At 41.6% G+C, this 20,311-nt stretch overlaps 1 protein-coding gene across 4 annotated transcripts in view; it reads left to right on the top strand.

Moving 5' to 3' along the window:
• CASK (calcium/calmodulin dependent serine protein kinase) overlaps window positions 1–20,311 on the top strand; it is a 293,839-nt gene that overhangs the window by 106,694 nt on the left and 166,834 nt on the right. For all 4 annotated transcript variants that reach the window (XM_070944234.1, XM_070944233.1, XM_070944232.1 and 1 more), the window contains exons 3-4: window positions 5,850–5,955; window positions 16,974–17,051. In XM_070944234.1, coding sequence (XP_070800335.1) covers window positions 5,850–5,955; window positions 16,974–17,051 — 184 coding nt within the window. The remainder of the gene's footprint in view (window positions 1–5,849; window positions 5,956–16,973; window positions 17,052–20,311) is intronic.

Below are 20,311 nucleotides of genomic sequence, written 5' to 3'. Positions count from 1 at the left end.
TTCCTGATGAATTTAGATGATTATCTTTTTATTGCTTTTTTTGAAACAAATCATTTTGAATAGTAGTTTACTTGGTAGTTTAAATCCTTTTTGGTTTAACAAATTAAAATGTAACTACTGTAAACAGCTAAAAACAGCCAAAGCTCCTGGCACGGATGGTTTGACCGCAGTGTATTACAAAACTTTGCAAGCTGAAATGGTGGAACAACTCAGAGATTTATTTTGCAATATTCAACAAGGAGGTAAAATACCCCCATCATGGACAACAGCTTACATATCTTTGATACCAAAAGAACAAGTCGGTCCTAAAAAACCAGAGAACTATAGACCAATATCTCTTTTGAATACAGATTATAAAATCTATGCGAAAGTATTAGCCAACAGGTTGATGCCAGTAATCCAAAAGGTGATTCATGATGATCAAGCGGGATTTATCGAGGGCAGACACATGAAGGATAACGTAAGGCAAGTAATAGATTTATTGGAATATCTTGAGAAGAATAAACAGATTCCTGCAGTGCTGGTCTTTTTGGATGCAGAGAAGGCCTTTGATAGAGTGGATTGGAATTTTCTACTAAAGACTTTAAAAAAGATGGATTTTGGGGATCAATTTATACAGGCGATTTCAGCAATTTACCAAGAGCAAAAGGCACAGATCATTATTAATGGAAGTTTGACAACAGAGTTTAAAATTGAAAAAGGAACAAGACAGGGATGTCCGTTGTCCCCACTTTTATTTATTCTAACACTAGAAGTCTTGCTAAATACAATACGGGACTCTAATATCTTGAAAGGTATAATGATTAGGCAAGAGGATTACAGAATAAAGGTATTTGCAGATGATCTGGTTGTTACCCTATCACAACCAATGGAATCAATAATCCTGATGAAGGACATTATACAAGACTATGGTAAAGTTTCAGGTTTTAGACTGAATCCAAAAAAGACTAAAATGATAGCTAAAAACATGACACAAGATCGTAAACATGAGCTTGAAAGGAGGGCAGGTTTTGAGACTGTACCTAAGGTAAAATATCTAGGAGTTCAGGTTGCAGAATCAAACATGAAATTGTTTCAAAATAACTATGAGGTGTTGTGGCGAGAGGTGCAGAAAGACATGGAGACTTGGAAAAAACTGCAGCTGTCTCTACTTGGAAGAATAGCAGCAGTTAAGATGAACATTTTGCCAAGATTTCTTTTTTTGTTTCAAATGATTCCGGTGCTTAAAAGTGATAAACAATTGAAAGTCTGGCAAACTGGACTCAATAAGTTTGTCTGGAACGAGAAAAAGCCGAGAGTGAAATTGAAAATTATGCAAGATGTTCCAGAAAGAGGAGGTCTTAAACTTCCAAACCTACAGTTATATTATGATGCAGCAGCTTTAACTTTAACAAGTGATTGGTTTGGAAGTAAAAAGGCTGGAATATTGAATGCAGAAAGTTTTGATCTTGAATTTGGATGGCATGCTTACTTATTTTATGATGACAAAGTTGATAAAGTATTTAAAAGTCATATACTTAGAGACTCTTTGATGAGAGTTTGGAAGAAGCACCGACTCAAATGGGATTATAAAATACCGCTATGGTTGGATCTTGGTCATACTTTGTGGAATACAAATATAATGTCACTCGGGGGGGTTTTATACAAAGAGGTTCTTTTTACAGATGCGGGCAGATGGCAGCTGAAGACATTGCAGACACTGTTGGACGAAGGGATTAATTTAACTTGGTTACAATATAATCAATTACAATTGAGATGGAAAGAGGACCAAAAAACTGGTATTATGTTGCACGAGGAAGAATTGGTTAGACATATAAAAGAGAAAGGTCCAATGCATATCAAAAGGCTTTATAATGTTTTGCTAGAAAGGGATTCAGAAACTGAATTAGTTAAAGATTGTATGATTAAGTGGGCACAAAATTTTGAAGAACCAGTGATGTTGGAAACATGGGAAAAAATTTGGGTTCAGAATGTTAAATTTACACAGTCGCAGAACCTGAGGGAAAATTTCTATAAAATGTTTTATAGATGGCATTTAGATCCCCAAAAGTTGTCATGTATGTACCCTAATGTTCAGCCAAAATGTTGGAGATGTGAATGTTTGGATGCTACGTATTATCATGTTTGGTGGACCTGTAGGAAAGTTAAGGTTTTTTGGATAAAAATTTGGTGGGTCATGCAGAATGTTTTGAAGAAAAAAATTCAATTCTCCCCACAATTGTTTTTATTGGGTATAGTTAAGGGTTTTACATCAGGTGAAACAAAATTGATATTGTATATGATAACAGCAGCAAGATTGTTGATAGGTAAATATTGGAAAAATGAAGCTTTGCCCACTATTGAGGAATAGACTTTGAAGATGGCCAGTTTTGCAGAGATGGCGAAGATTTCAGCATACTTAAAAGATTGTTCACAAGAGACTTATGAATGGGAATGGAAAAGGTGGATAGAATATGTTCAGAACAAATATCAAACTAGAAAGTATCAAATAGCTTTTATTTGAAAATAATGTATTAGAAATATTTTAATGTAATGAGGTAAAAAGAAAAACTATACAGGGGAGGGAGGGGTTCAAGTTTTTACATAAGTGTCATATTAAGGGGTTTTTTTTGTGTTTTTTTTATCTTTCTTTACCAGTTATGAGTATATTATAGGGAAGTCTGGGGGGAGGGGAGGGTTAGGGAGGTTGGGAAGTTTGGGGGGGGTGGGGGGGGGAAAAGGGGTGAAAATGTAATTGTAAAACTTTTGCAATAAAAAAAATGTAACTACTGTAGACTATCAAAAGATTTCAGTAGTCAGTGGCATCATTTACATATAAGTAAATTGCAATAGTTGGCTATCACAAAATTCTGAGAAAAGCCTAATTAATTGAACATAGGTTTTTTTTAAAAAAGCAAGAATGAATGAACAAATGAATTAGCTAGGGATTATCACATTTGGCAGTTACAATCTTATTCATGGAAGGAGTAATAGTACTAGTAGTTACACATCTTTCAGTTGTGGATTAATGCCTAACATTAATGCCTTGATTATGGCATTATCTTATTTTGTATTGATTTCTTTGAAACAGGAATCCTGGATGTATATTGTTTATGTTAATCTGCATGTCAACATTTAATTTAGAATTTGCAGAATGGATACCAAAGAACACCAACAGAAACTCCAGGACTTTAATAAAGCTTTAAAAAGTTTACTTAATAAATTGCCCCTAAATACTTAAAATATTAGCAGGATACGACCTCAGTCAGCTGGGTGAGTCCTAATGCCAGGAAAGTTCATGTTCTGGAACATGACTCATGAGGAAGCTGGGAAAAAGGTGTAAATCATATAAACCTTTTTCCCCACTCTCCCCACCCTTTGGAATCCTCAGCTTGGTTCTGGAAACAATGTTTGTATTATACTCATTGGAAAGGAAGAGATTACAAAAGAATACCGGTAAGCAAGCAAACAGTGGGGAATACATATTGAAAAGAATGCCTTGGCATGGTGCTTCTGGCTTCTTAGGATACAAAAGGAAGCTTTGGGGATGAAATTGATTAGAATCGTGCCAATTTCAGATAGCAGTGCAAGCCAAAAAGATGTTAATTAACTAATCAGAGCAAAGAAAAGCAGTTTAGGAAGAGAAATTCTGTGGTGTGGGGGAAAGGAAGAGGGAAATACAAAAAATACGAGTTAAGCGGTCAGCCTCAGGATAAACATGCATCTCAGTTTCCTAAGAAATGTACCAGTACTATTTGTCCAGTGAGTAGAATTGGTTGATTAATGTGAATAAAGTGCTGCTCTGCCAGAGACTACATGTATTTGTGCTGGATCACATATAGTTTGTAAGTAGTCCTCAATTTATGATAATAATTGGAACTGGGAAATTCATTGATAAGTGGTACAGTCAGTAAATGGGGCATCATTATATCCAATTTTACTATTTTTTTTTTTTTTTTTTGCCATGGACATTAACTAATTCACATGGTCATTAAGCGGTTAAGCACATCTAGATTCCCCATTGACTTTGCTTGTCAGAAATTGTCTCAGAAGTTCACAAATTGTGATCACGTGACTACAGGATGCTGTAACCATCATAAATGTGAGCCAGTTGCCAAGTGCCTAAATCACTATCATGTGACCATGAGGGTGGTGCAACGGTTGTAACTTTGGGATTACTTTGTTCAGTGCTATCATAACTTCAAATTGATGTTAAACAAATGCTCATAAATTGAGGACTACCTGTATTTTCTCCCAAATATCCAGAACTGATACAAGGTTGGATTTGTACAGAGTATTTGGATTACTGAGAATGAACTGGTGCTATAGCTGATGTTGAGTGTGGTGGAGGTAAAATAAAATATTCCCAAGTATTTGAAAACCACAAAAGAGAGAAGCCACCATGTTGCTACCAAACTCTGGTTTAATCAATTAAAAATTGATTGTGACTGAATATTCAAATGTGTGATATTCCAATAATTCATGTATCTATATAAACATGTACAGGTAATCCCAACTTGTACAACCATAATTGGGACCAGAATTTTTGTTGCTAAGCAAGGTAGTTAATTGTACAAAGGTTTTTTTGCCACTTCTGTTAAGTAAATCTAGCTTCCTGCATTGACTTTGATTGCCAGAAGCTGATTGGAAAGGTCACATGATCCCAGGATGCTGCAATCATCATAAATACATCCAAGTTGCTAAGCACTCAAATTTTTATCATGTGACTGTGGAGATGCTATGACAGTCATGAGAGTGCGTACTACCATAACTCATTTTTTTCAGTGCCATTATAACTTTGAATGGTTGCTAAACAAATGATTGTAATTCAAGGACTACCTTACGCTGTAAAACAGCCATTTAGATGTAGAAATATATGTTGTATAGATAGCTAAAATAACTTATGCACTAGAAAAGAACAAAACCAGAAAATCTCTTATTCTGCTAGGGCAGTGAGGGCGAATCTTTTTGGCACCGAGTGCCCAAACTGGAACGTGCACGCACGTGTGCCGGAGCACCAGAAAACCAGCTGGCTGGAGTGCCGGAAACCCAAAGACCAGCTGGCGACAGCGCGAGTGCCCACACAGAGGGCTCTGTATGCCACCTCTGGCACGCGTGCCATAAGTTCGCCATCACAGTGCTAGGAGCAGCTCCAGCATGTGGCTCATCAGTGTTCCTCTCCATTGCAGCCACCATCGGTCAGCTAAGTGACAGCTGGATCCCGGCCTCCCGTAGCCCTGCCAATCAGCAGGCTGGCCGACCAGAAACGGCACTATTGCTGCCTCCTCTGTGTCTGCTGTCTCTGCCAGGGAACACTGGAGCCTTCGCCAGCATTCCCCAAATATCACCACCACCTATCAACGGTTGGATCAGCCTCCCAGAATACTGCCGATCAGCTGTTCCAGGTGGCAGGGATTGCCGCCGTTTGCCACACGATATCGCTGATCAGTGGTATTCCGGGAGCCCAATCAAACCGCCTTTCGTCACTGCTGCCTGTTGCCACCGCTGCACCAACCTCCTCCCCCCCTGCTGCCACCACGGCCTGGTCTGTGACGCAATATGGAAATGCACAGCCATTTCCACCCACTTTGGGGGACAAAAAAGTGTGTCTTATGGAACAAAATATACTGTATCTTCTTAATTTCTTATACATGTGCTAGTTATATTTATATTATGCCATTGTGTATTACATATTGAATTGCCATAAAATAGCTGTATGGTTATATAATATTCAATTGTCAAAACTTTTGCAAGCATTTAAAACTAATGTTACAGCAAATACTTAATTATAAGAATTTAATTAGGAATATATCATCCTTGTTACTTTTGTTATGATGTTTAATGATACAGAAATTACTGTCTTCAAACAGATCTGAAGAGGGAAGCAAGTATCTGTCACATGCTGAAACATCCTCACATTGTTGAACTTTTGGAGACCTATAGTTCTGATGGAATGCTATATATGGTTTTTGAATTGTAAGTTTTAAATTCCTCATATTTTTTTGAGATTTTCAGTTATTCTAGAATGCCACGTATGGTTTTCACATTGTAATTTGTACATGTGTATATGTGTGCATAAATAAATATGTGTATTATGTGTAATCATTATTTGCATATTCTGTTCAAATTGTAACTACCATAGTTATATCTGACCAGAGGAGAATAATGTGATCAATTAGGGAAGTGAATAATGTCCTTTAAATTACCGTATTTTTCAGAGTATAAGATGTACTGGAGTATAAGACGCACCTACCTTTTTTGGTGAGGAAAAGAAGAAAAAGAAATCTCCCTCTGCCTCTGAGTAATTTTGCCTCGTTGCAGCAAACAGCCTGCTTTACTTTCATTTTCATTTTCAGCATAGCTTGATTAGCACAAGGAAAAAAAAATCTGCTCCAGCAATTTACCTCTTTTTGCAGCAAGCAGCAGAGTCCTGCGCAAAGCAGCTGAGAGCAAATCAGCTGAGAGTCGGGAGGCCGATCCAATCAACTTGTGCTAATTAGGCTGTGCTGAAGCTGAAAGGAATTGTTCTTTCAAGGAGGTAACTGCTGCGAGGCAGAGGCCAAAGGGTGGGGACCAGTGGGGTGGGCAGGGCTACATTTGGTGTATAAGACGCACCTAAATTTTTACCCCCTTTTAGGGGGGAAAAGGATGCATCTTATACTCCGAAAAATACGGTAGTGATCAATACTATACTAAGAGAAAATACACTTTCATATTATGTTTGCTTGCATTCTCTACTCTACTCTACTCTACTCTACTCTACTCTACTCTACTCTACTCTACTCTACTCTACTCTCCCAACTCACAGCTTACATTTTAAAAGTAATATAAAGAGGAGGTGGGAATGAACATCCAGAAAAAAAACTAACCCACAGAAAAGCAGAAAAACAATAGAGGCTTGATAATCATCCCAAGCCTAGGTTGGGGATCAAAGCTAGTTTTTCAAAGATTTTCAGAACAAGTGCAGAATACAATAAGAAAACTAAAAAACCTGAAAATATGAAATAAGGAAAAGGAATACAGATAGGTCACATAATGCAGTATTCTATTTAATGCAAATTGTTAGTTGATGCTGAGTCATGTTTAATGCAACCCAAATTTCAGTTTATATGAGGTTAATGCGTAGGCAATTGAGGCTAGTCCATAAGGAAAGTAAGATATTGTCAAGAGAAAATAGTAATGTGCAAGTGAAAGAGTTCATTCTCAAGGAATTTGGAGATACCTTTTGAGAAAACAAAACATTATGGATGCTGACCCTAACCTTAATTAAAGTATGCCATTTGCAGAAATGTGAATAAATCACTTTACATCTACCAGCATATGTATGAAGTTTTAAAGAAAGAGATAACAGTTCAGTCTAGGCTGCTAAAAGTTTTTGAGAGACAATAAAGGTGTTTTTGTTACTGTATACTTAGCTTTAGGAATGATATTTAGATTTTTTTTTGTTTTTACTTTGTTCTATAACTACTAAGACTTGTTAACCATAAAATTATATATATGTGTGTTAAAGATAAACCTTTAATATTTTATGTCTATGGAGATTCTCATTCATCCAGGTCATAGTTGTCTCAAAGGTGCTTTTTTTCTAGAGACAACTGGACTTTCTTGCTTCTTTTTGAAGACATTTCGCTTGTCATTCAAGAAGCTTGTTCAGCTCTAACTGGATAGTGGGGAATGGAAGGATTTATACTTTTTGCAGACAGCTGGTCATTTACATTCTTTTAGCGAGTTGTTGAGGCCACCTGAAGGTTTATCTGTGTCTTTTAAATGCAGATGGACTGCTGAATCTTGTCTTGTCCTTGTCATCTATCTCCAGTCTACAACAGTCCTTTCAACAGTTCCAAGGCTCCATATCCATTTGCACTATTCAGGTGACCCCGAGGACACAGATAAACCTTCAGATGACCTCAACGACTCTCTAAAAGAATGCAAATGACCAGCTGTCTGCAAGGAGTAAAAATTCTTCTATTTCCCACCATCCAGTCAGAGCTGATGAAGCTTCTTGGATGAGAAGTGAAACATCTTCAAATAAAAACAAGAAATCCAGTTGCCTCTTGAAAAAAAAAACACTGGGGTTTAATATTTAATATTTATAATTTTATTGTAAGTTATCCAGAGTTGCTTTGGATAGTGAAATGGGTGACACATCAAATAAATAAATAAATAAATAAATCAGCATAAGGAGATAAATTCTATAGTATTACCAGTAAGCATTTCCTGGAAAAAAAATCACACCTAGGACTACGCCTCTTATCTAGATATATAATTCTAGTTTATATATCTGGAATTCCTGTTCTGCAGTGTGCAGAACTTTAACCTTTATTTAATATTAAATATTAAAATTAACAAGAATTAGATAAAAAACTAAACAACAAGAGCATGTGGTACAGTGGTAGTATCTTCCCTCTTAATCCATATCTACCTCCAGCATAAAGCTTCCCTAATCAAGGCCCCAAACCAACTGAGAAAACCAGCATAAGACCAAAAAGGTTGTGGGGGGAGTGGACTTTACCTCCAGAAGCAAGATGTTCCAAAGGGTAGGGCCCACATAGAAAAGGCTCTACTCCTAGCTCCCGCCAACTGAAATCCCTTAACTAACGGGACCCATAGCATGTCCCTTCTGCAAGACCGAGTGGGGATACTAATCCCATTGGGGCTTGTTATTTCGATATATTATTTAACACTGATTTTAAATTGATGTAAATGTGTTCATTTTTTTTAAAAAAAAGGTTTTATCTTGGTTAGTAATATTTCGCTGGGTTGAACATTTTGTTTCTACCAAGTTTTTTAAAATTTATGTTTAGTATAATTTTCATTCTAGAAATAAAAAACCACTGATTATTTGGGAAGAATTTGTTATACATAGTTTTCATTTTTAGGAGGACTAGTCAAATACTAAGATTATCAGACAGTTTGTCACTGTTAACTGCCAAGTATTTGACCTTTTCCATTTTGAAACTCATAGAAAAAAAATAAGTTACAACACCACCTAGTGTCCAAGCTAATGTATAAACTAGCTGGGAAAATGGATTATTGAGATTCCACAAAACACTAGTAATCAGAATATAAGCTCTGTTTTAAGTTTTAAGATGAAGAAATTAAAATATATGTGTTATGTATATAAGTTTTAGTGGGAAGTTTGAATAAACTAGCCATCAGCTGATTGGCTGACCACCACAGCTGCAAGGTATATAAGGGGAGCTGTTTCCCCAGGTCAGTTACTGGATTCTCACTCTACATTAAAGAGCTATTGTCACTCACTGCCTGGCTTGCTGCGTCCTCCTTCACCCCACTTAACATTGGCGACGAAGGTGGGATTTTGAGGCCAGAAGCCACGGAAAGAGCTGAAGCCACGAGCCGACAAGAGAGCTGCAATCCCGAATCCAGCCAGACGAGCGAGCGGAGTACCTGGAGAATCTACCGACGATGTCTGCCTACGTACCACCAGTGCCTTTCAACCCAACGGAAGAGAAGGGATCCTACATGTCCCGCTTTGAATGCTTCCTGGTGGCCAGCGATCTACAGGGGCTGCCCGACGTGCGAAAGAAAGCCCTGTTCCTGAGCCATTGTGGACCCAAGATGTTCGACATGGCCAAAGCCCTGTCGGAACCGAACTCAGTCCACACCATCTCGTGGCAAATGCTCCAGACGCTGCTGAAGGACCACTACGCCCCGACACCATCGAAATACATCCAGTGGTATGAGTTCCAGCAACGCATGCAGCAGGAGGGAGAATCGTTCAGCGAGTACATCGCTGCCCTGCACAAGGCTGCAAACCAGTGCAAGTACCAAGATTTAGATGAGATGCTCCTAGAGCAACTAATCTGCGGAGTGAGAGATATTCACTTGCAGAGGAGGTTGCTCGCAAAGACGAATCTAACATTGAACATCGCACTAGATGAGGCAAGGGCTCAAGAATCCTCTACCAAAGCAGCCGAGAGACTATAGGGGACGACACAGGTCAGAACTGCACAGAGGTCAGCCCCGTTTCATCAGGAGACCGTATGCACGGAGAGCGAGGAGGAGTCGGATGAAGAGGTCTGCCGAACCGAACAGGACCGGCAGGACCGGCGAGGTCACCGAGACGCCTGTGCCAGCTGTGGGGGACCCCATCCGCGCCAGACCTGCAAGTTCCGGGATGCCATTTGCCGGCAATGTGATCGGAAGGGTCACATCGCTAGAGTCTGCAGATCCAAGCAGACTCCCAATTACAAGCCACGGAGCAACGCTAGCCAATCAGAGACAGCGCAGAGGAAGAATACCAATCAGAAGGGTGGCCACAGGAGGGGCGCAAAATCCGAGGACCTCGAAGCCTGCACCATTCGAATCGGCCGGACCTGCACATCCCCCGGAGAGAAGACCTACACGATGGTCGAAATCGAGGGACATGAGTGTGTAATGGAGATCGACACTGGATCCCCAATAACCATCATGTCCTGGGACAAGCTCAAGAAGGCCGTCCCCAGCGTCCAGAAATGGCACCTACGACACCAGCAGCTCGGACTGCGCGATTACCAGGGGAACCACATCCCTGTGGAAGGAATCTGCGAGTTCCAGGTGGAGTACAGGGAATTCCAGGAGCAGCTTCCCCTCACCGTGGTCAGCGGAAAGCTCCCAAGCCTCCTGGGCATGGACTGGTCAGGGCCCTGGGCATGGGATTCACCAGAGTCCGCAACGTGCGAAGCACCCTGAAAGACGACCTGATGCCGGAGTTCCAGGACGTGTTCGACGAGCAGCTCTGCAAGTAAGTGGGGACCCCTATCTCGTTCAATCTCGACCCCAATATTGCCCCCATCAGGTTGAAGCCCAGGCGGGTACCATTCGCCCTAAAGCCGAAGATAGATGTCGAGCTGGACAAATTAATTAAGCAAGGGGTGCTAGTGCCAGTCGATCATGCCCGGTGGGAGACCCATTTCATGACCCCCATTCCTGACGGGTCTGTGCACATCTGCGCAGATTACAAATGTACGATCAATAAGGCTCTCCAGCAGAGCGCTTACCCGGTCCCGATCGTACACCATCTGCTGCATTCCCTAGGGCCTGGAAAGATCTTTGCAAAACTAGATCTTGTGCAGGCGTATCAGCAGTTGCCTGTAGATGGTGCTACCGCAGAGGCACAGACTATAGTTTCGCACAGAGGTGCCTTCAAGTGTACCAGACTCCAGTTCGGAGTCAGCATAGCTCCCGGACTGTTCCAGAGCACCATTTATTTTATTTATTTTATTAAATTTCTATACCGCCCTTCTCCCGAAGGACTCATGGAGCGACTGTTACAGGGGATCCCTGGGGTGGTTCCGTATTTTGATGACGTGCTCGTCACCGCAGAGGACGAACAATAGCTAGGGGAGAGACTTAGACAAGTTCTAGGAAAGTTCAGAAGTGCAGGACTCAGGGTCAAACGCAATAAGTGCATGATCACAGTCCCTTCTGTGGATTCCTGTGGTATCAGGTAGACGGAACCGGCATACACCCCACCGAGAGCAAGATTAGGGCGATCCAACAGGCCCCCACCCCCAAACACAAGGTGGAACTACAAGTCTTCCGGGGACTGTTGAATTTCTATGTGATTTTCCTAAAGGACAAGGCAACAGTAGCGGAGCCCCTGCACAGACTGTTGGCCAAGAAGTCCACATGGGTTTGGGGGAAGGCTGAGGCTATCGCGATTGCCGCCATAAAGAAACTCCTGTCGACCGAGAGTTTTCTAATCCAGTACAACTCTACGCTTCCCCTTGTTCTAGTCTGTGATGCGTCCCCCTTCGGCGTGGGGGCTGTCCTGAGCCATAGACTACCGAACGGTCTAGAGGCACCCATCGCCTACTACTCCCAGACTCTTTCAAGCGCCGAGTGGAACTACAGTCAACTTGACAAGGAGGCCCTTCCAGCCATCTCAGGAGTCAAGAAGTTCCACAAATACGTGTTCGGCAGAGACTTCGACCACATCAAGGACCATCGCCCCCTTCTGGGTCTCATAGCAGGGGACCGACCCACCCCGGCAGCCCTGTCCCCCAGGATGACACGCTGGGCCATCTTCCTGGCAGCATACTCCTATCGCCTGGTACATCGACCAGGGTGAGCATGGGCAACGCCGATGCCCTCAGCCATTGCCCATTACCGGACAAGATAGAAGACCCCACACCCGGAATCCCAGTCCTGCTGATTGATGTCTGGGACTCGGGACCCATCACGTCAGCAGAGGTGGCAAGGGCTTCAACCAAAGACCACGTACTTCGGAAAGTCACGAGTTGGGTCACGAGGGTGTGGCCAGAAAAGACTGAGAGCGGGGAATTCAAACACTTTGCTAACAAAAGAGGCGAGCTGACAATGCAAGCGGGTTGTCTATTGTGGGGCGATTGGGTCATTGTTCCCTTGTGCCTAAGGGAAAAGTTTTGAATCTGTTGCATGAGGGGCACCCCTGGATCGTGAGGATGAAGGGGTTAGCTAGGAGCTATGTTTGGTGGCCCCAAATGGATAAGGACATCACTGAGTGGGTGGGGAAGTGCCAGCCCTGCTAAGAATCTAGGCCAGACTGCCCTACGGCACCGGTAAAGGGATGGGAGCGGCCTCAGGGTCCCTGGTCCAGGATCCATATAGATTTTACTGGCCCATTCCATGGGCAGATATTTATGGTCATTGTGGATGCCTTCTCAAAGTGGCTGGAGATTAGACTTATGAAAGCCACTACCACCGACGCAGTCATCAGGGAGCTAAGGCAGTTGTTCGCCACCCATGGCCTACCAGACATCTTAGTTTCAGACAACGGGCCCCAGTTTACAGCCATGCAGTTTGAGGGGTACTTGGCAGAGTTGGGGATCAGGCACGTACTCTCCGCCCCGTTTCATCCGGCTAGCAATGGATTGGCGGAGAGATTTATGAGAACGGCTAAGGAAGTCATCTCATGGCTAGGCCCCGGAGACTGGCAGGAAAGAATAGACAGATTCTTAATGGCCCAACACGCCAGACCATGTACCGCCACAGGCCGAAGCCCAGCAGAACTTCTAATGGGGAGAAAGCTCCGAGGAGTCCTGGACAGGCTACACCCCAGCTATTCTCCTGACAACTTCAGAGGGACAGATAGGAAGCTTAGAGAGTTCACTTTAGGGACTCCAGTACACGCAAGAAATTACGGGAATGGGCCCCTATGGGAAACTGGGATAATTACGGAGGTAACCGGGCCCAAGTCTTACAGGGTAGACATGGGAGATGGGAAGTTTGGGCGCCAGCACATCGATCAGTTATGGAGGCGATTAGCCGCTGACACAAAAGCCATCCTTGATGAACTGCTCCCTAGCTACCAACAGAACTCCAGAGCTAACTCAAGCCTGATTCAAATGGAGGATTTAGCAGGCAGTCCCGACATCCAGCGACGCCCCATCACGGAAGATCAATCAGCTGAAGAAATCGCCGCCCACAATGAATTCTCGGAGGTTCCATTGGCGGAGCAGGGAGAAACAGGGAGTTCCTCCAACTCGCTCGACGCCACACCTCCGACTGAACTGCGCAGGTCAACTAGGGTGCGGACATGCCCCGGTCACCTGCGGACTATGTATGCTTATGTCCACCCCAAGTGACTTCTGGGAGGGGAGGAGTGTTATGTAGATAAGTTTTGGCAGGAAGTTTGAATAAACTAGCCATCAGCTGATTGGCTGACCACCACAGCTGCAAGGTATATAAGGGGAGCTGTTTCCCCAGGTCAGTTGCTAGATTCTCACTCTACATTAAAGAGCTATTGTCACTCACTGCTTGGCTTGCTGCATCCTCATTCACCCCACTTAACAATATGCCTTCATATCATATATGTAATTTGAAAAAGAAAATCCAAGGAACTATCCCATAAGAATATTCTTGGCATTTTAGTAATTTTATAAAATATTTAGAAAATGTTGTCATCTAAATATATATTAGTTTTGGGGTAGCTTTGACTTTAAAATATTTTTCTCCAAAAATACATGGGAATTTTAACTAGTAATATGACACAGACCATTAGAAATGTTTGTTTGTTTGTTTATTAAATGTATATCCTGATTTTCATTCTGGAATTCAAGGTAGCATACATAGCACTTTTCTTTTCCCCAGTAGCTGTATAAAGTAGGTTGGCATGAGAGAGAGTGACTGACCCAGCATCATCCAATTACTTCTGTGAATAAGAATGAACTATTTTTCCTATTAGCCCCACATTTTAATCACTATCAAAAAGTAACTTTTTCTAATAATAGTTATTATAAGATATTTAAATGAATTTTAAAAATGTAAGGAAACTTACAACTAGTACATCTATATTAGAATTATTCCATTTAAAACAGTAATGTACTATGCAATAGACAACACTAGCAATACTGCCTTGATACTTCAAATATACTGTATTTTTCAGAGTACAAGATGCACTCCCCCCCCCCAAAGAGGGTGAAAATTTGGATGTGTCTTATACACCAAATGTAGCCCCGCCCACCTGCCAGCCCCTACCCTTTGGTCTCTGCCTCCCAGCAATTTACCTCCTTCCAGCAAACAGCCGGTTTCAACTTCAGCACAGCCTGATTAGCACAAGCAGCTGATTGTCAGTTGGATCGGCCTCCTGACCCTCAGCTGTTTCAGGCTGCGGGGATTGCCATTGCCTATTGCCACTTGGGCCTCCGCTCTTTGCTGCAAGGAGGCAAATTGCTGGGAGGCAAAGGCAGATTTTTTTCTTGTTTTCCTCCACAAAAAAGGTAGGTGCGTCTTATAGTCCGGAGCATCTTATACTTAGAAAAATACAGTATATTTTGATAAGGTGATTCCAAAGTCAGAATAAGTACTGGAAGAGAAAATGCACGTCTTTGATGGGTGAAGAAATAATTCCTTGATAAATCAGTACTAGCCTTTTGAGGTTCTGGTATAAGAAACAGACACACTACCTTATTGCCTTATTGTAGTTTAATAGAATAATGGAATTTTGGAATCTTGTCTAAATTTCTGTCTGATCCATCTTAAAATCCATGCATGATTATTTTGAGTCTTTTTTGTGCTTTCTTCCATTTCAGGACTGTTAAGTTCTTTTCCAAATTCAGTCTCTCCCGCCTTCCTTCATTAATACTGTCTCATACCTTTCCCAGGTTCTAACTTCTTTTTACACAGAAATGATGGATTAGAATACTGCATTTTAATGAATTCAACAATTCATTTGATAATATTGAAACTAAGTTGTCAAAATGTTAACACCCATGTATAACAAAGAAATTGGCCAATAACTTTCCACAGGATATTTCAGAATTCTACTTTCAGAATTATTTATTGTATATAAAAGCATTACTGAAGGAAGGAAGGAAGCTTTGTTCTAAATGGCATCTTTGAAAACTTCCAGCAAAGTAGAAACAAGAAAACCAATAAATATTTTCTATCACTCTATAAAAAATTATTGGGATCATAATTGGATTGTTTCATTTTGTTTTTACATAAATTCAAAAATTGAGCTGCCATTGTCTTACAAAAAAAAAGCATTAATCCATACATTGACTGAGCAAATAGAGTATGGAATTTTTGGATGCAGCATATAGTTTCTTTTTTCCTTCCCTAGACATACCACTGAAATAACAGGTGAAAAGTTGGTGATGAGTGGATGCCCTTATATATTGTGGTTTTAGTGTTAATTGTCTCTGATTGACATTGCTTGGCACAGGAGAGAAAGAGCTGTGGTCTCAATTTAAATTGAGACTGCTGTGTTCTACAATATTTTCAACTGAATTATAAAGAATATTAAAGATATACTTCAACTGTTGTAATACAGATAGTCCTTGGCTTATGACCACAATTAAGGCCAACATTTCTATTGCTAAGCAAGACAGTTAAGTAAGTTTTGCCCCATTTTATGACATTTGTTAAGTGAATCACAGCAGATGTTAAGTTAGTAATACAGTAGTTAAGTGAACCTGGTTTCTTCATTACTTTGCTTGTCAGAAGGTCACAAAAGATGATCATGTGACCCCAGGACACTGCAACCATACAAATACATGACAGTTGCAAAGTGTCCAAATTTTGATCATGTGACCATGGGGATGCTACAACAGTCATAAGTGTGAAAAATGCTCATGTCGCTTTTTTAGTGCCATTGTAACTTTGGTCACTAAACGAATGGTTGTCAGTCAAGGACTAATAGTATGTCTTTGTAATTACCAGGATAATCTTGTAGGCAATATTACATATTACTGTAGATCTTTTATTTTGCATCATATTTTAGCAATACTACAATTTATTAAGTCTAAACAGCTTTGTCATTTACTAAGTGAAGCAATTATCTCAGGTGGCAGATACTGAGAGCAATGATAGCAGCCTTCCAGATGATTTTGGAAACAGTAAATGGCAAAACCCTAACTTTAACTTGATGGCATTCAATTAGAAGTTCATTCTGTTTCTGTACATGAATTTGAATGAGAAGGCTAACAGTTCTGTAATGTTAGGTTGCTCTGTTTATCTTTTTTCTAAACGAATAAACCATCATTATTCCAAGAACTCAAGACTTTTTGATTGCACTACAATCATGTGAAGTAGTGCCAAAATAGTGCAAAATCATGCAATGAACTTCGTGGCTCATTTAGAATTTGAACCTATATCATCCTAGTCAAAACATCCACCTTTAATATAGGAGAATACATACAGAAGTTACTCATGGATTCTCAATGTCTATTCATTTGTTTTGGGATTTGAGAAGAGAGAAGCCTGTGGCCAAACTTTTCAGAAATTCTGCATTTAAGAATTTAGAAACGCCAGTAACTGTAACTGAGACTGTTTCTCCAAAATTGTATTGTGTTTTGCGATGAAATCATTGGTTAGTGATTGCACTGTAAAGTCTGTATGTTTTTCTTCTAACAGAAAGATGACGAGCTGCTAGCAATCTAAATTTCAATTAGTATAAATTATGAGTTATTTAGAAAATAATTTAAAAGTGTCCATTTCTGAATATTAACATTACTTTGAAAGTCAGTTTCATGTTTCATAAATACTTTTTCAATACTTTTTATATGCAGTATGGATGGTGCAGATCTCTGCTTTGAAATTGTAAAGAGAGCAGATGCTGGCTTTGTGTACAGTGAAGCCGTAGCCAGGTATGTTGTCTTACTTTAATTTTGTGCTGGGAAGAATGAATAATAATTAACACCTGTCTGACAGCTAACACTATAAGCAGCACTGATTACGATAATCAGTCCGGAAAAGTTATATAGATAGTCTTTGTTTAGACCACAGTTGGGACCAGCAACTCAGTCGTTAAGTGAAGCACTAAGTAAAACAGCAGCTATGCTTATGATCCTACATCAGCTTTCCTTTGCTTTACAGACCTGCAAAGATAGTAAATATGACGATTGATTGCAAAGTTACTTTTTCATCACTGAACAGTCACTAAATGAGGACTACCTATATTCAATATAGTATTCTTTTAAAGAAGGTTAATACATGTTGAGGAAAGAAACTATAACTAGTAATGTTTAAAAAAACAAAAGATGGTATTATTTTAATTTTAGCTGTCAGTTATTTTAAATAATTGTGACAAGATATCTCAAATTAAATTGTTTTATTAGAGTCATGATTATCAGTTACACTTCTAAACCTCCAGTTAACAAAAGAACTTAATCAAGGCAAAGTGAAGCACTTTTAAATTAGGAGCATAAGAGGCTAGGATCCAACCTAGATTTGATTAGCTCCAGTTTTCTTTTTCTAGTTATAGTTTGCAAAAATTATAAGACATAAAGCCAATAGCACTGCCATGTTTGCCTCTTAGCAAGCTATATTCAAAAACACCTTATTTTTAAACACAGGAGTTTCATTACATAATCATGAATTATTTCACTAATAGAAAAGTTCATATGAGACTATTCTCTTTTAAAGCCATTTAAGTAGATAAATAACCTACAACATTTAGTAACAAATTGTGTAAGTCGGTTTGTATTATATTAGTTCAATGGAAGATATTATATTAAATTTAGCTAAACAGGTGAGGGATTGAATCCTGTTGATTCCATAGCTAAATTTTGTGGTATACTAACACAGAGAGGGTTTTTTGTCTGTTTTACAAAATAGCACCAAAATATTGTGAGTTTATGCTCTTTTAATTTTATTTATGCATTCATAGATTATAGAGAGAATCTTTAATTTTCATTAGCAATATATGTTTTCAGTGTTCTAGAGCTGTGGCTCCCACATTTTGGGCACCAGGGACCAGTTCCGTAGAGAGAGGTTTTTCCATGGACCAAAGGATGTGTGGTTTCGTGTGCATCCCGCAGATGGAGCTTCACTTGTTTCTGGCCTGTCATGGACTGGTGCAGGTCCGCAGACCAGGAGTTGGGGACCCCTGTTCTAGAGTAGATGTGGACCATAAGGGCCCTCAGTGGGCCATACCGTATTTCTAGGTGACCTTATGTTGCTGCTAGTCATTTTATGTCTTTAAGAATGTTGTTTGCGATTACACAATTATGTTGTTTCCATTAGCTACTGCATAATTCATCTTTATAATATAAAGATATTGTAAAGTACAATACAATATGACTAAGATACAGTGTAGATGGAGTTCATTCGGGCTTGTTGGTCACGTATCTATCTCCCAGCTGCGCAGCCACAGCCCTGCCCGCACTGCTCGATGTCCTGGCCGAAGTGGCAGTTGAACTCCCCAACCTTTTGCTTGTGGGGGATTTCAATCTGCCTTCGATCGGTGAGTCATCTGAGACAGTTCGGGAGTTCATGGCCTCCATGGCGGCCATGGACCTCACTCAGATGGTTCAGGGCCCAACTCATAGGGGAGGACACACACTCGACCTGGTTTTTCTCTCTGGGCATTGGATAAATGGTCGGGGTAGGGGGGAGCTTTCCATCGCCCCCCTGTCATGGACCAACCATTCCCTCCTTAGACTGGACTTTCAATCTGCCAACTCTCGTCGCTGGGAGGCGGAACCAGTGAAAAGGTTCCACCCCAGGCGCTTGATGGATCCAGAGAGGTTCTTGACGGAGCTTGGGACATTCCCCGCATCTCAATCCTGCGATTCGCTCAAGTCGCTGGTGGCAGCCTGGGAACAGGCAGCTGCCGGCACCTTGGACCGAATCGCACCCTTGCGGCCTCTGACCCGACGCAGATCCCGGGTGGCCCCTTGGTTCTCCATGGAGCTCCGGGAAATGAAGCGTCGGAAAAGACGCCTAGAGGAGTGTTGGAGGTCCTCCCCGGTCTGAATCTGATCGAACACAGCTAAGAACCCATATTAGGTCTTATCTTGTGGCAATGGAAGTGGCGGATTACTTCGCCGCTCTCATTGCATCTGCGGAAAACCGCCCAGCCGCCCTGTTTAGGGTGACCCGCTCCCTCCTTAATCAGGGAGTGAGAGAAGACCCCTTGCAGGGCAGAGCTGAGGATTTTGTACAGTTTCTGCATGATAAAATTGCTCAGATCCGGACTGGATTGGACTCTGACTGGGAGGAATCCACTTGGGAGACTGGGGTAGATCTTGGGAGTAACACCTGGGTTGAGTTTAACTCTGTTTCTGTCGATGAAGTGGACAGGATCGTGGGTAGACTGGGTGCCTCCACGTGTTTGCTGGATCCGTGTCCTTCCTGGCTTGTTTCGGCTGCCCGGGAGGTGACTGGAGACTGGATCCAGGCAATTGTCAACTCTTCTTTGAGGGAGGGAGTCTTCCCCACCTTGCTTAAGGAGGCGGTGGTTCGACCCTTCCTCAAGAAGCCTGCCCAGGATCTAGACTCGCTTAACAACTATCGGCCCGTCTCCAACCTTCGCTTATTGCGAAGCTTGTTGAGACCGTGGTGGCACAACAGCTCCCACAGTTCCTGGAGGAAATGGAGTATCTAGACCCGTACCAATCAGGTTTCCGGCGTGGGCACAGCACAGAAATGGCATTGGTCGCCTTGGTAAATGATCTCTGGCAGGCCCGGGATGGAGGTTGTTCCTGCATCCTGGTCCTACTTGACCTCTCAGCGGCCTTTGATACCATCGACCATGGTACCATCGACCTAATGCAGCGACTTGGAGAGTTGGGGGTAGGAGGTACTGTTTTACAGTGGTTCTCCTCCTACCTCTCAGGTCGCTCGCAGTTTGTATGGGCAGGGGGACAGAGGTCCATCCTGAGGCCCCTAACTTGTGGGGTGCCTCAGGGGTCGGTTCTCTCCCCCCTACTCTTTAACATCTATATGAAGCCGCTGGGTGAGATCATTCGTGGTTTCGGGGTAAGGTATCATCAATATGCTGATGATACTCAATTATATATCTCCACCCTGGGCCACCCCGGGGATGCCCTTTCTGTGATGTCTCGATGCCTGGAGGTGGTGCAGGCCTGGAAGGGCAGGAACAGACTCAGACTCAACCCTTCCA

The sequence above is a fragment of the Pituophis catenifer genome, unplaced genomic scaffold (assembly GCF_029215685.1).
Source record: "Pituophis catenifer annectens isolate HBS135680 unplaced genomic scaffold, rPitCat1.0.hap2 SCAF_4, whole genome shotgun sequence".
NCBI lineage: Eukaryota > Metazoa > Chordata > Lepidosauria > Squamata > Colubridae > Pituophis > Pituophis catenifer.
Note: the sequence above shows the minus strand (reverse complement) of the source record. Positions and strands in the feature narration are given on the sequence as shown.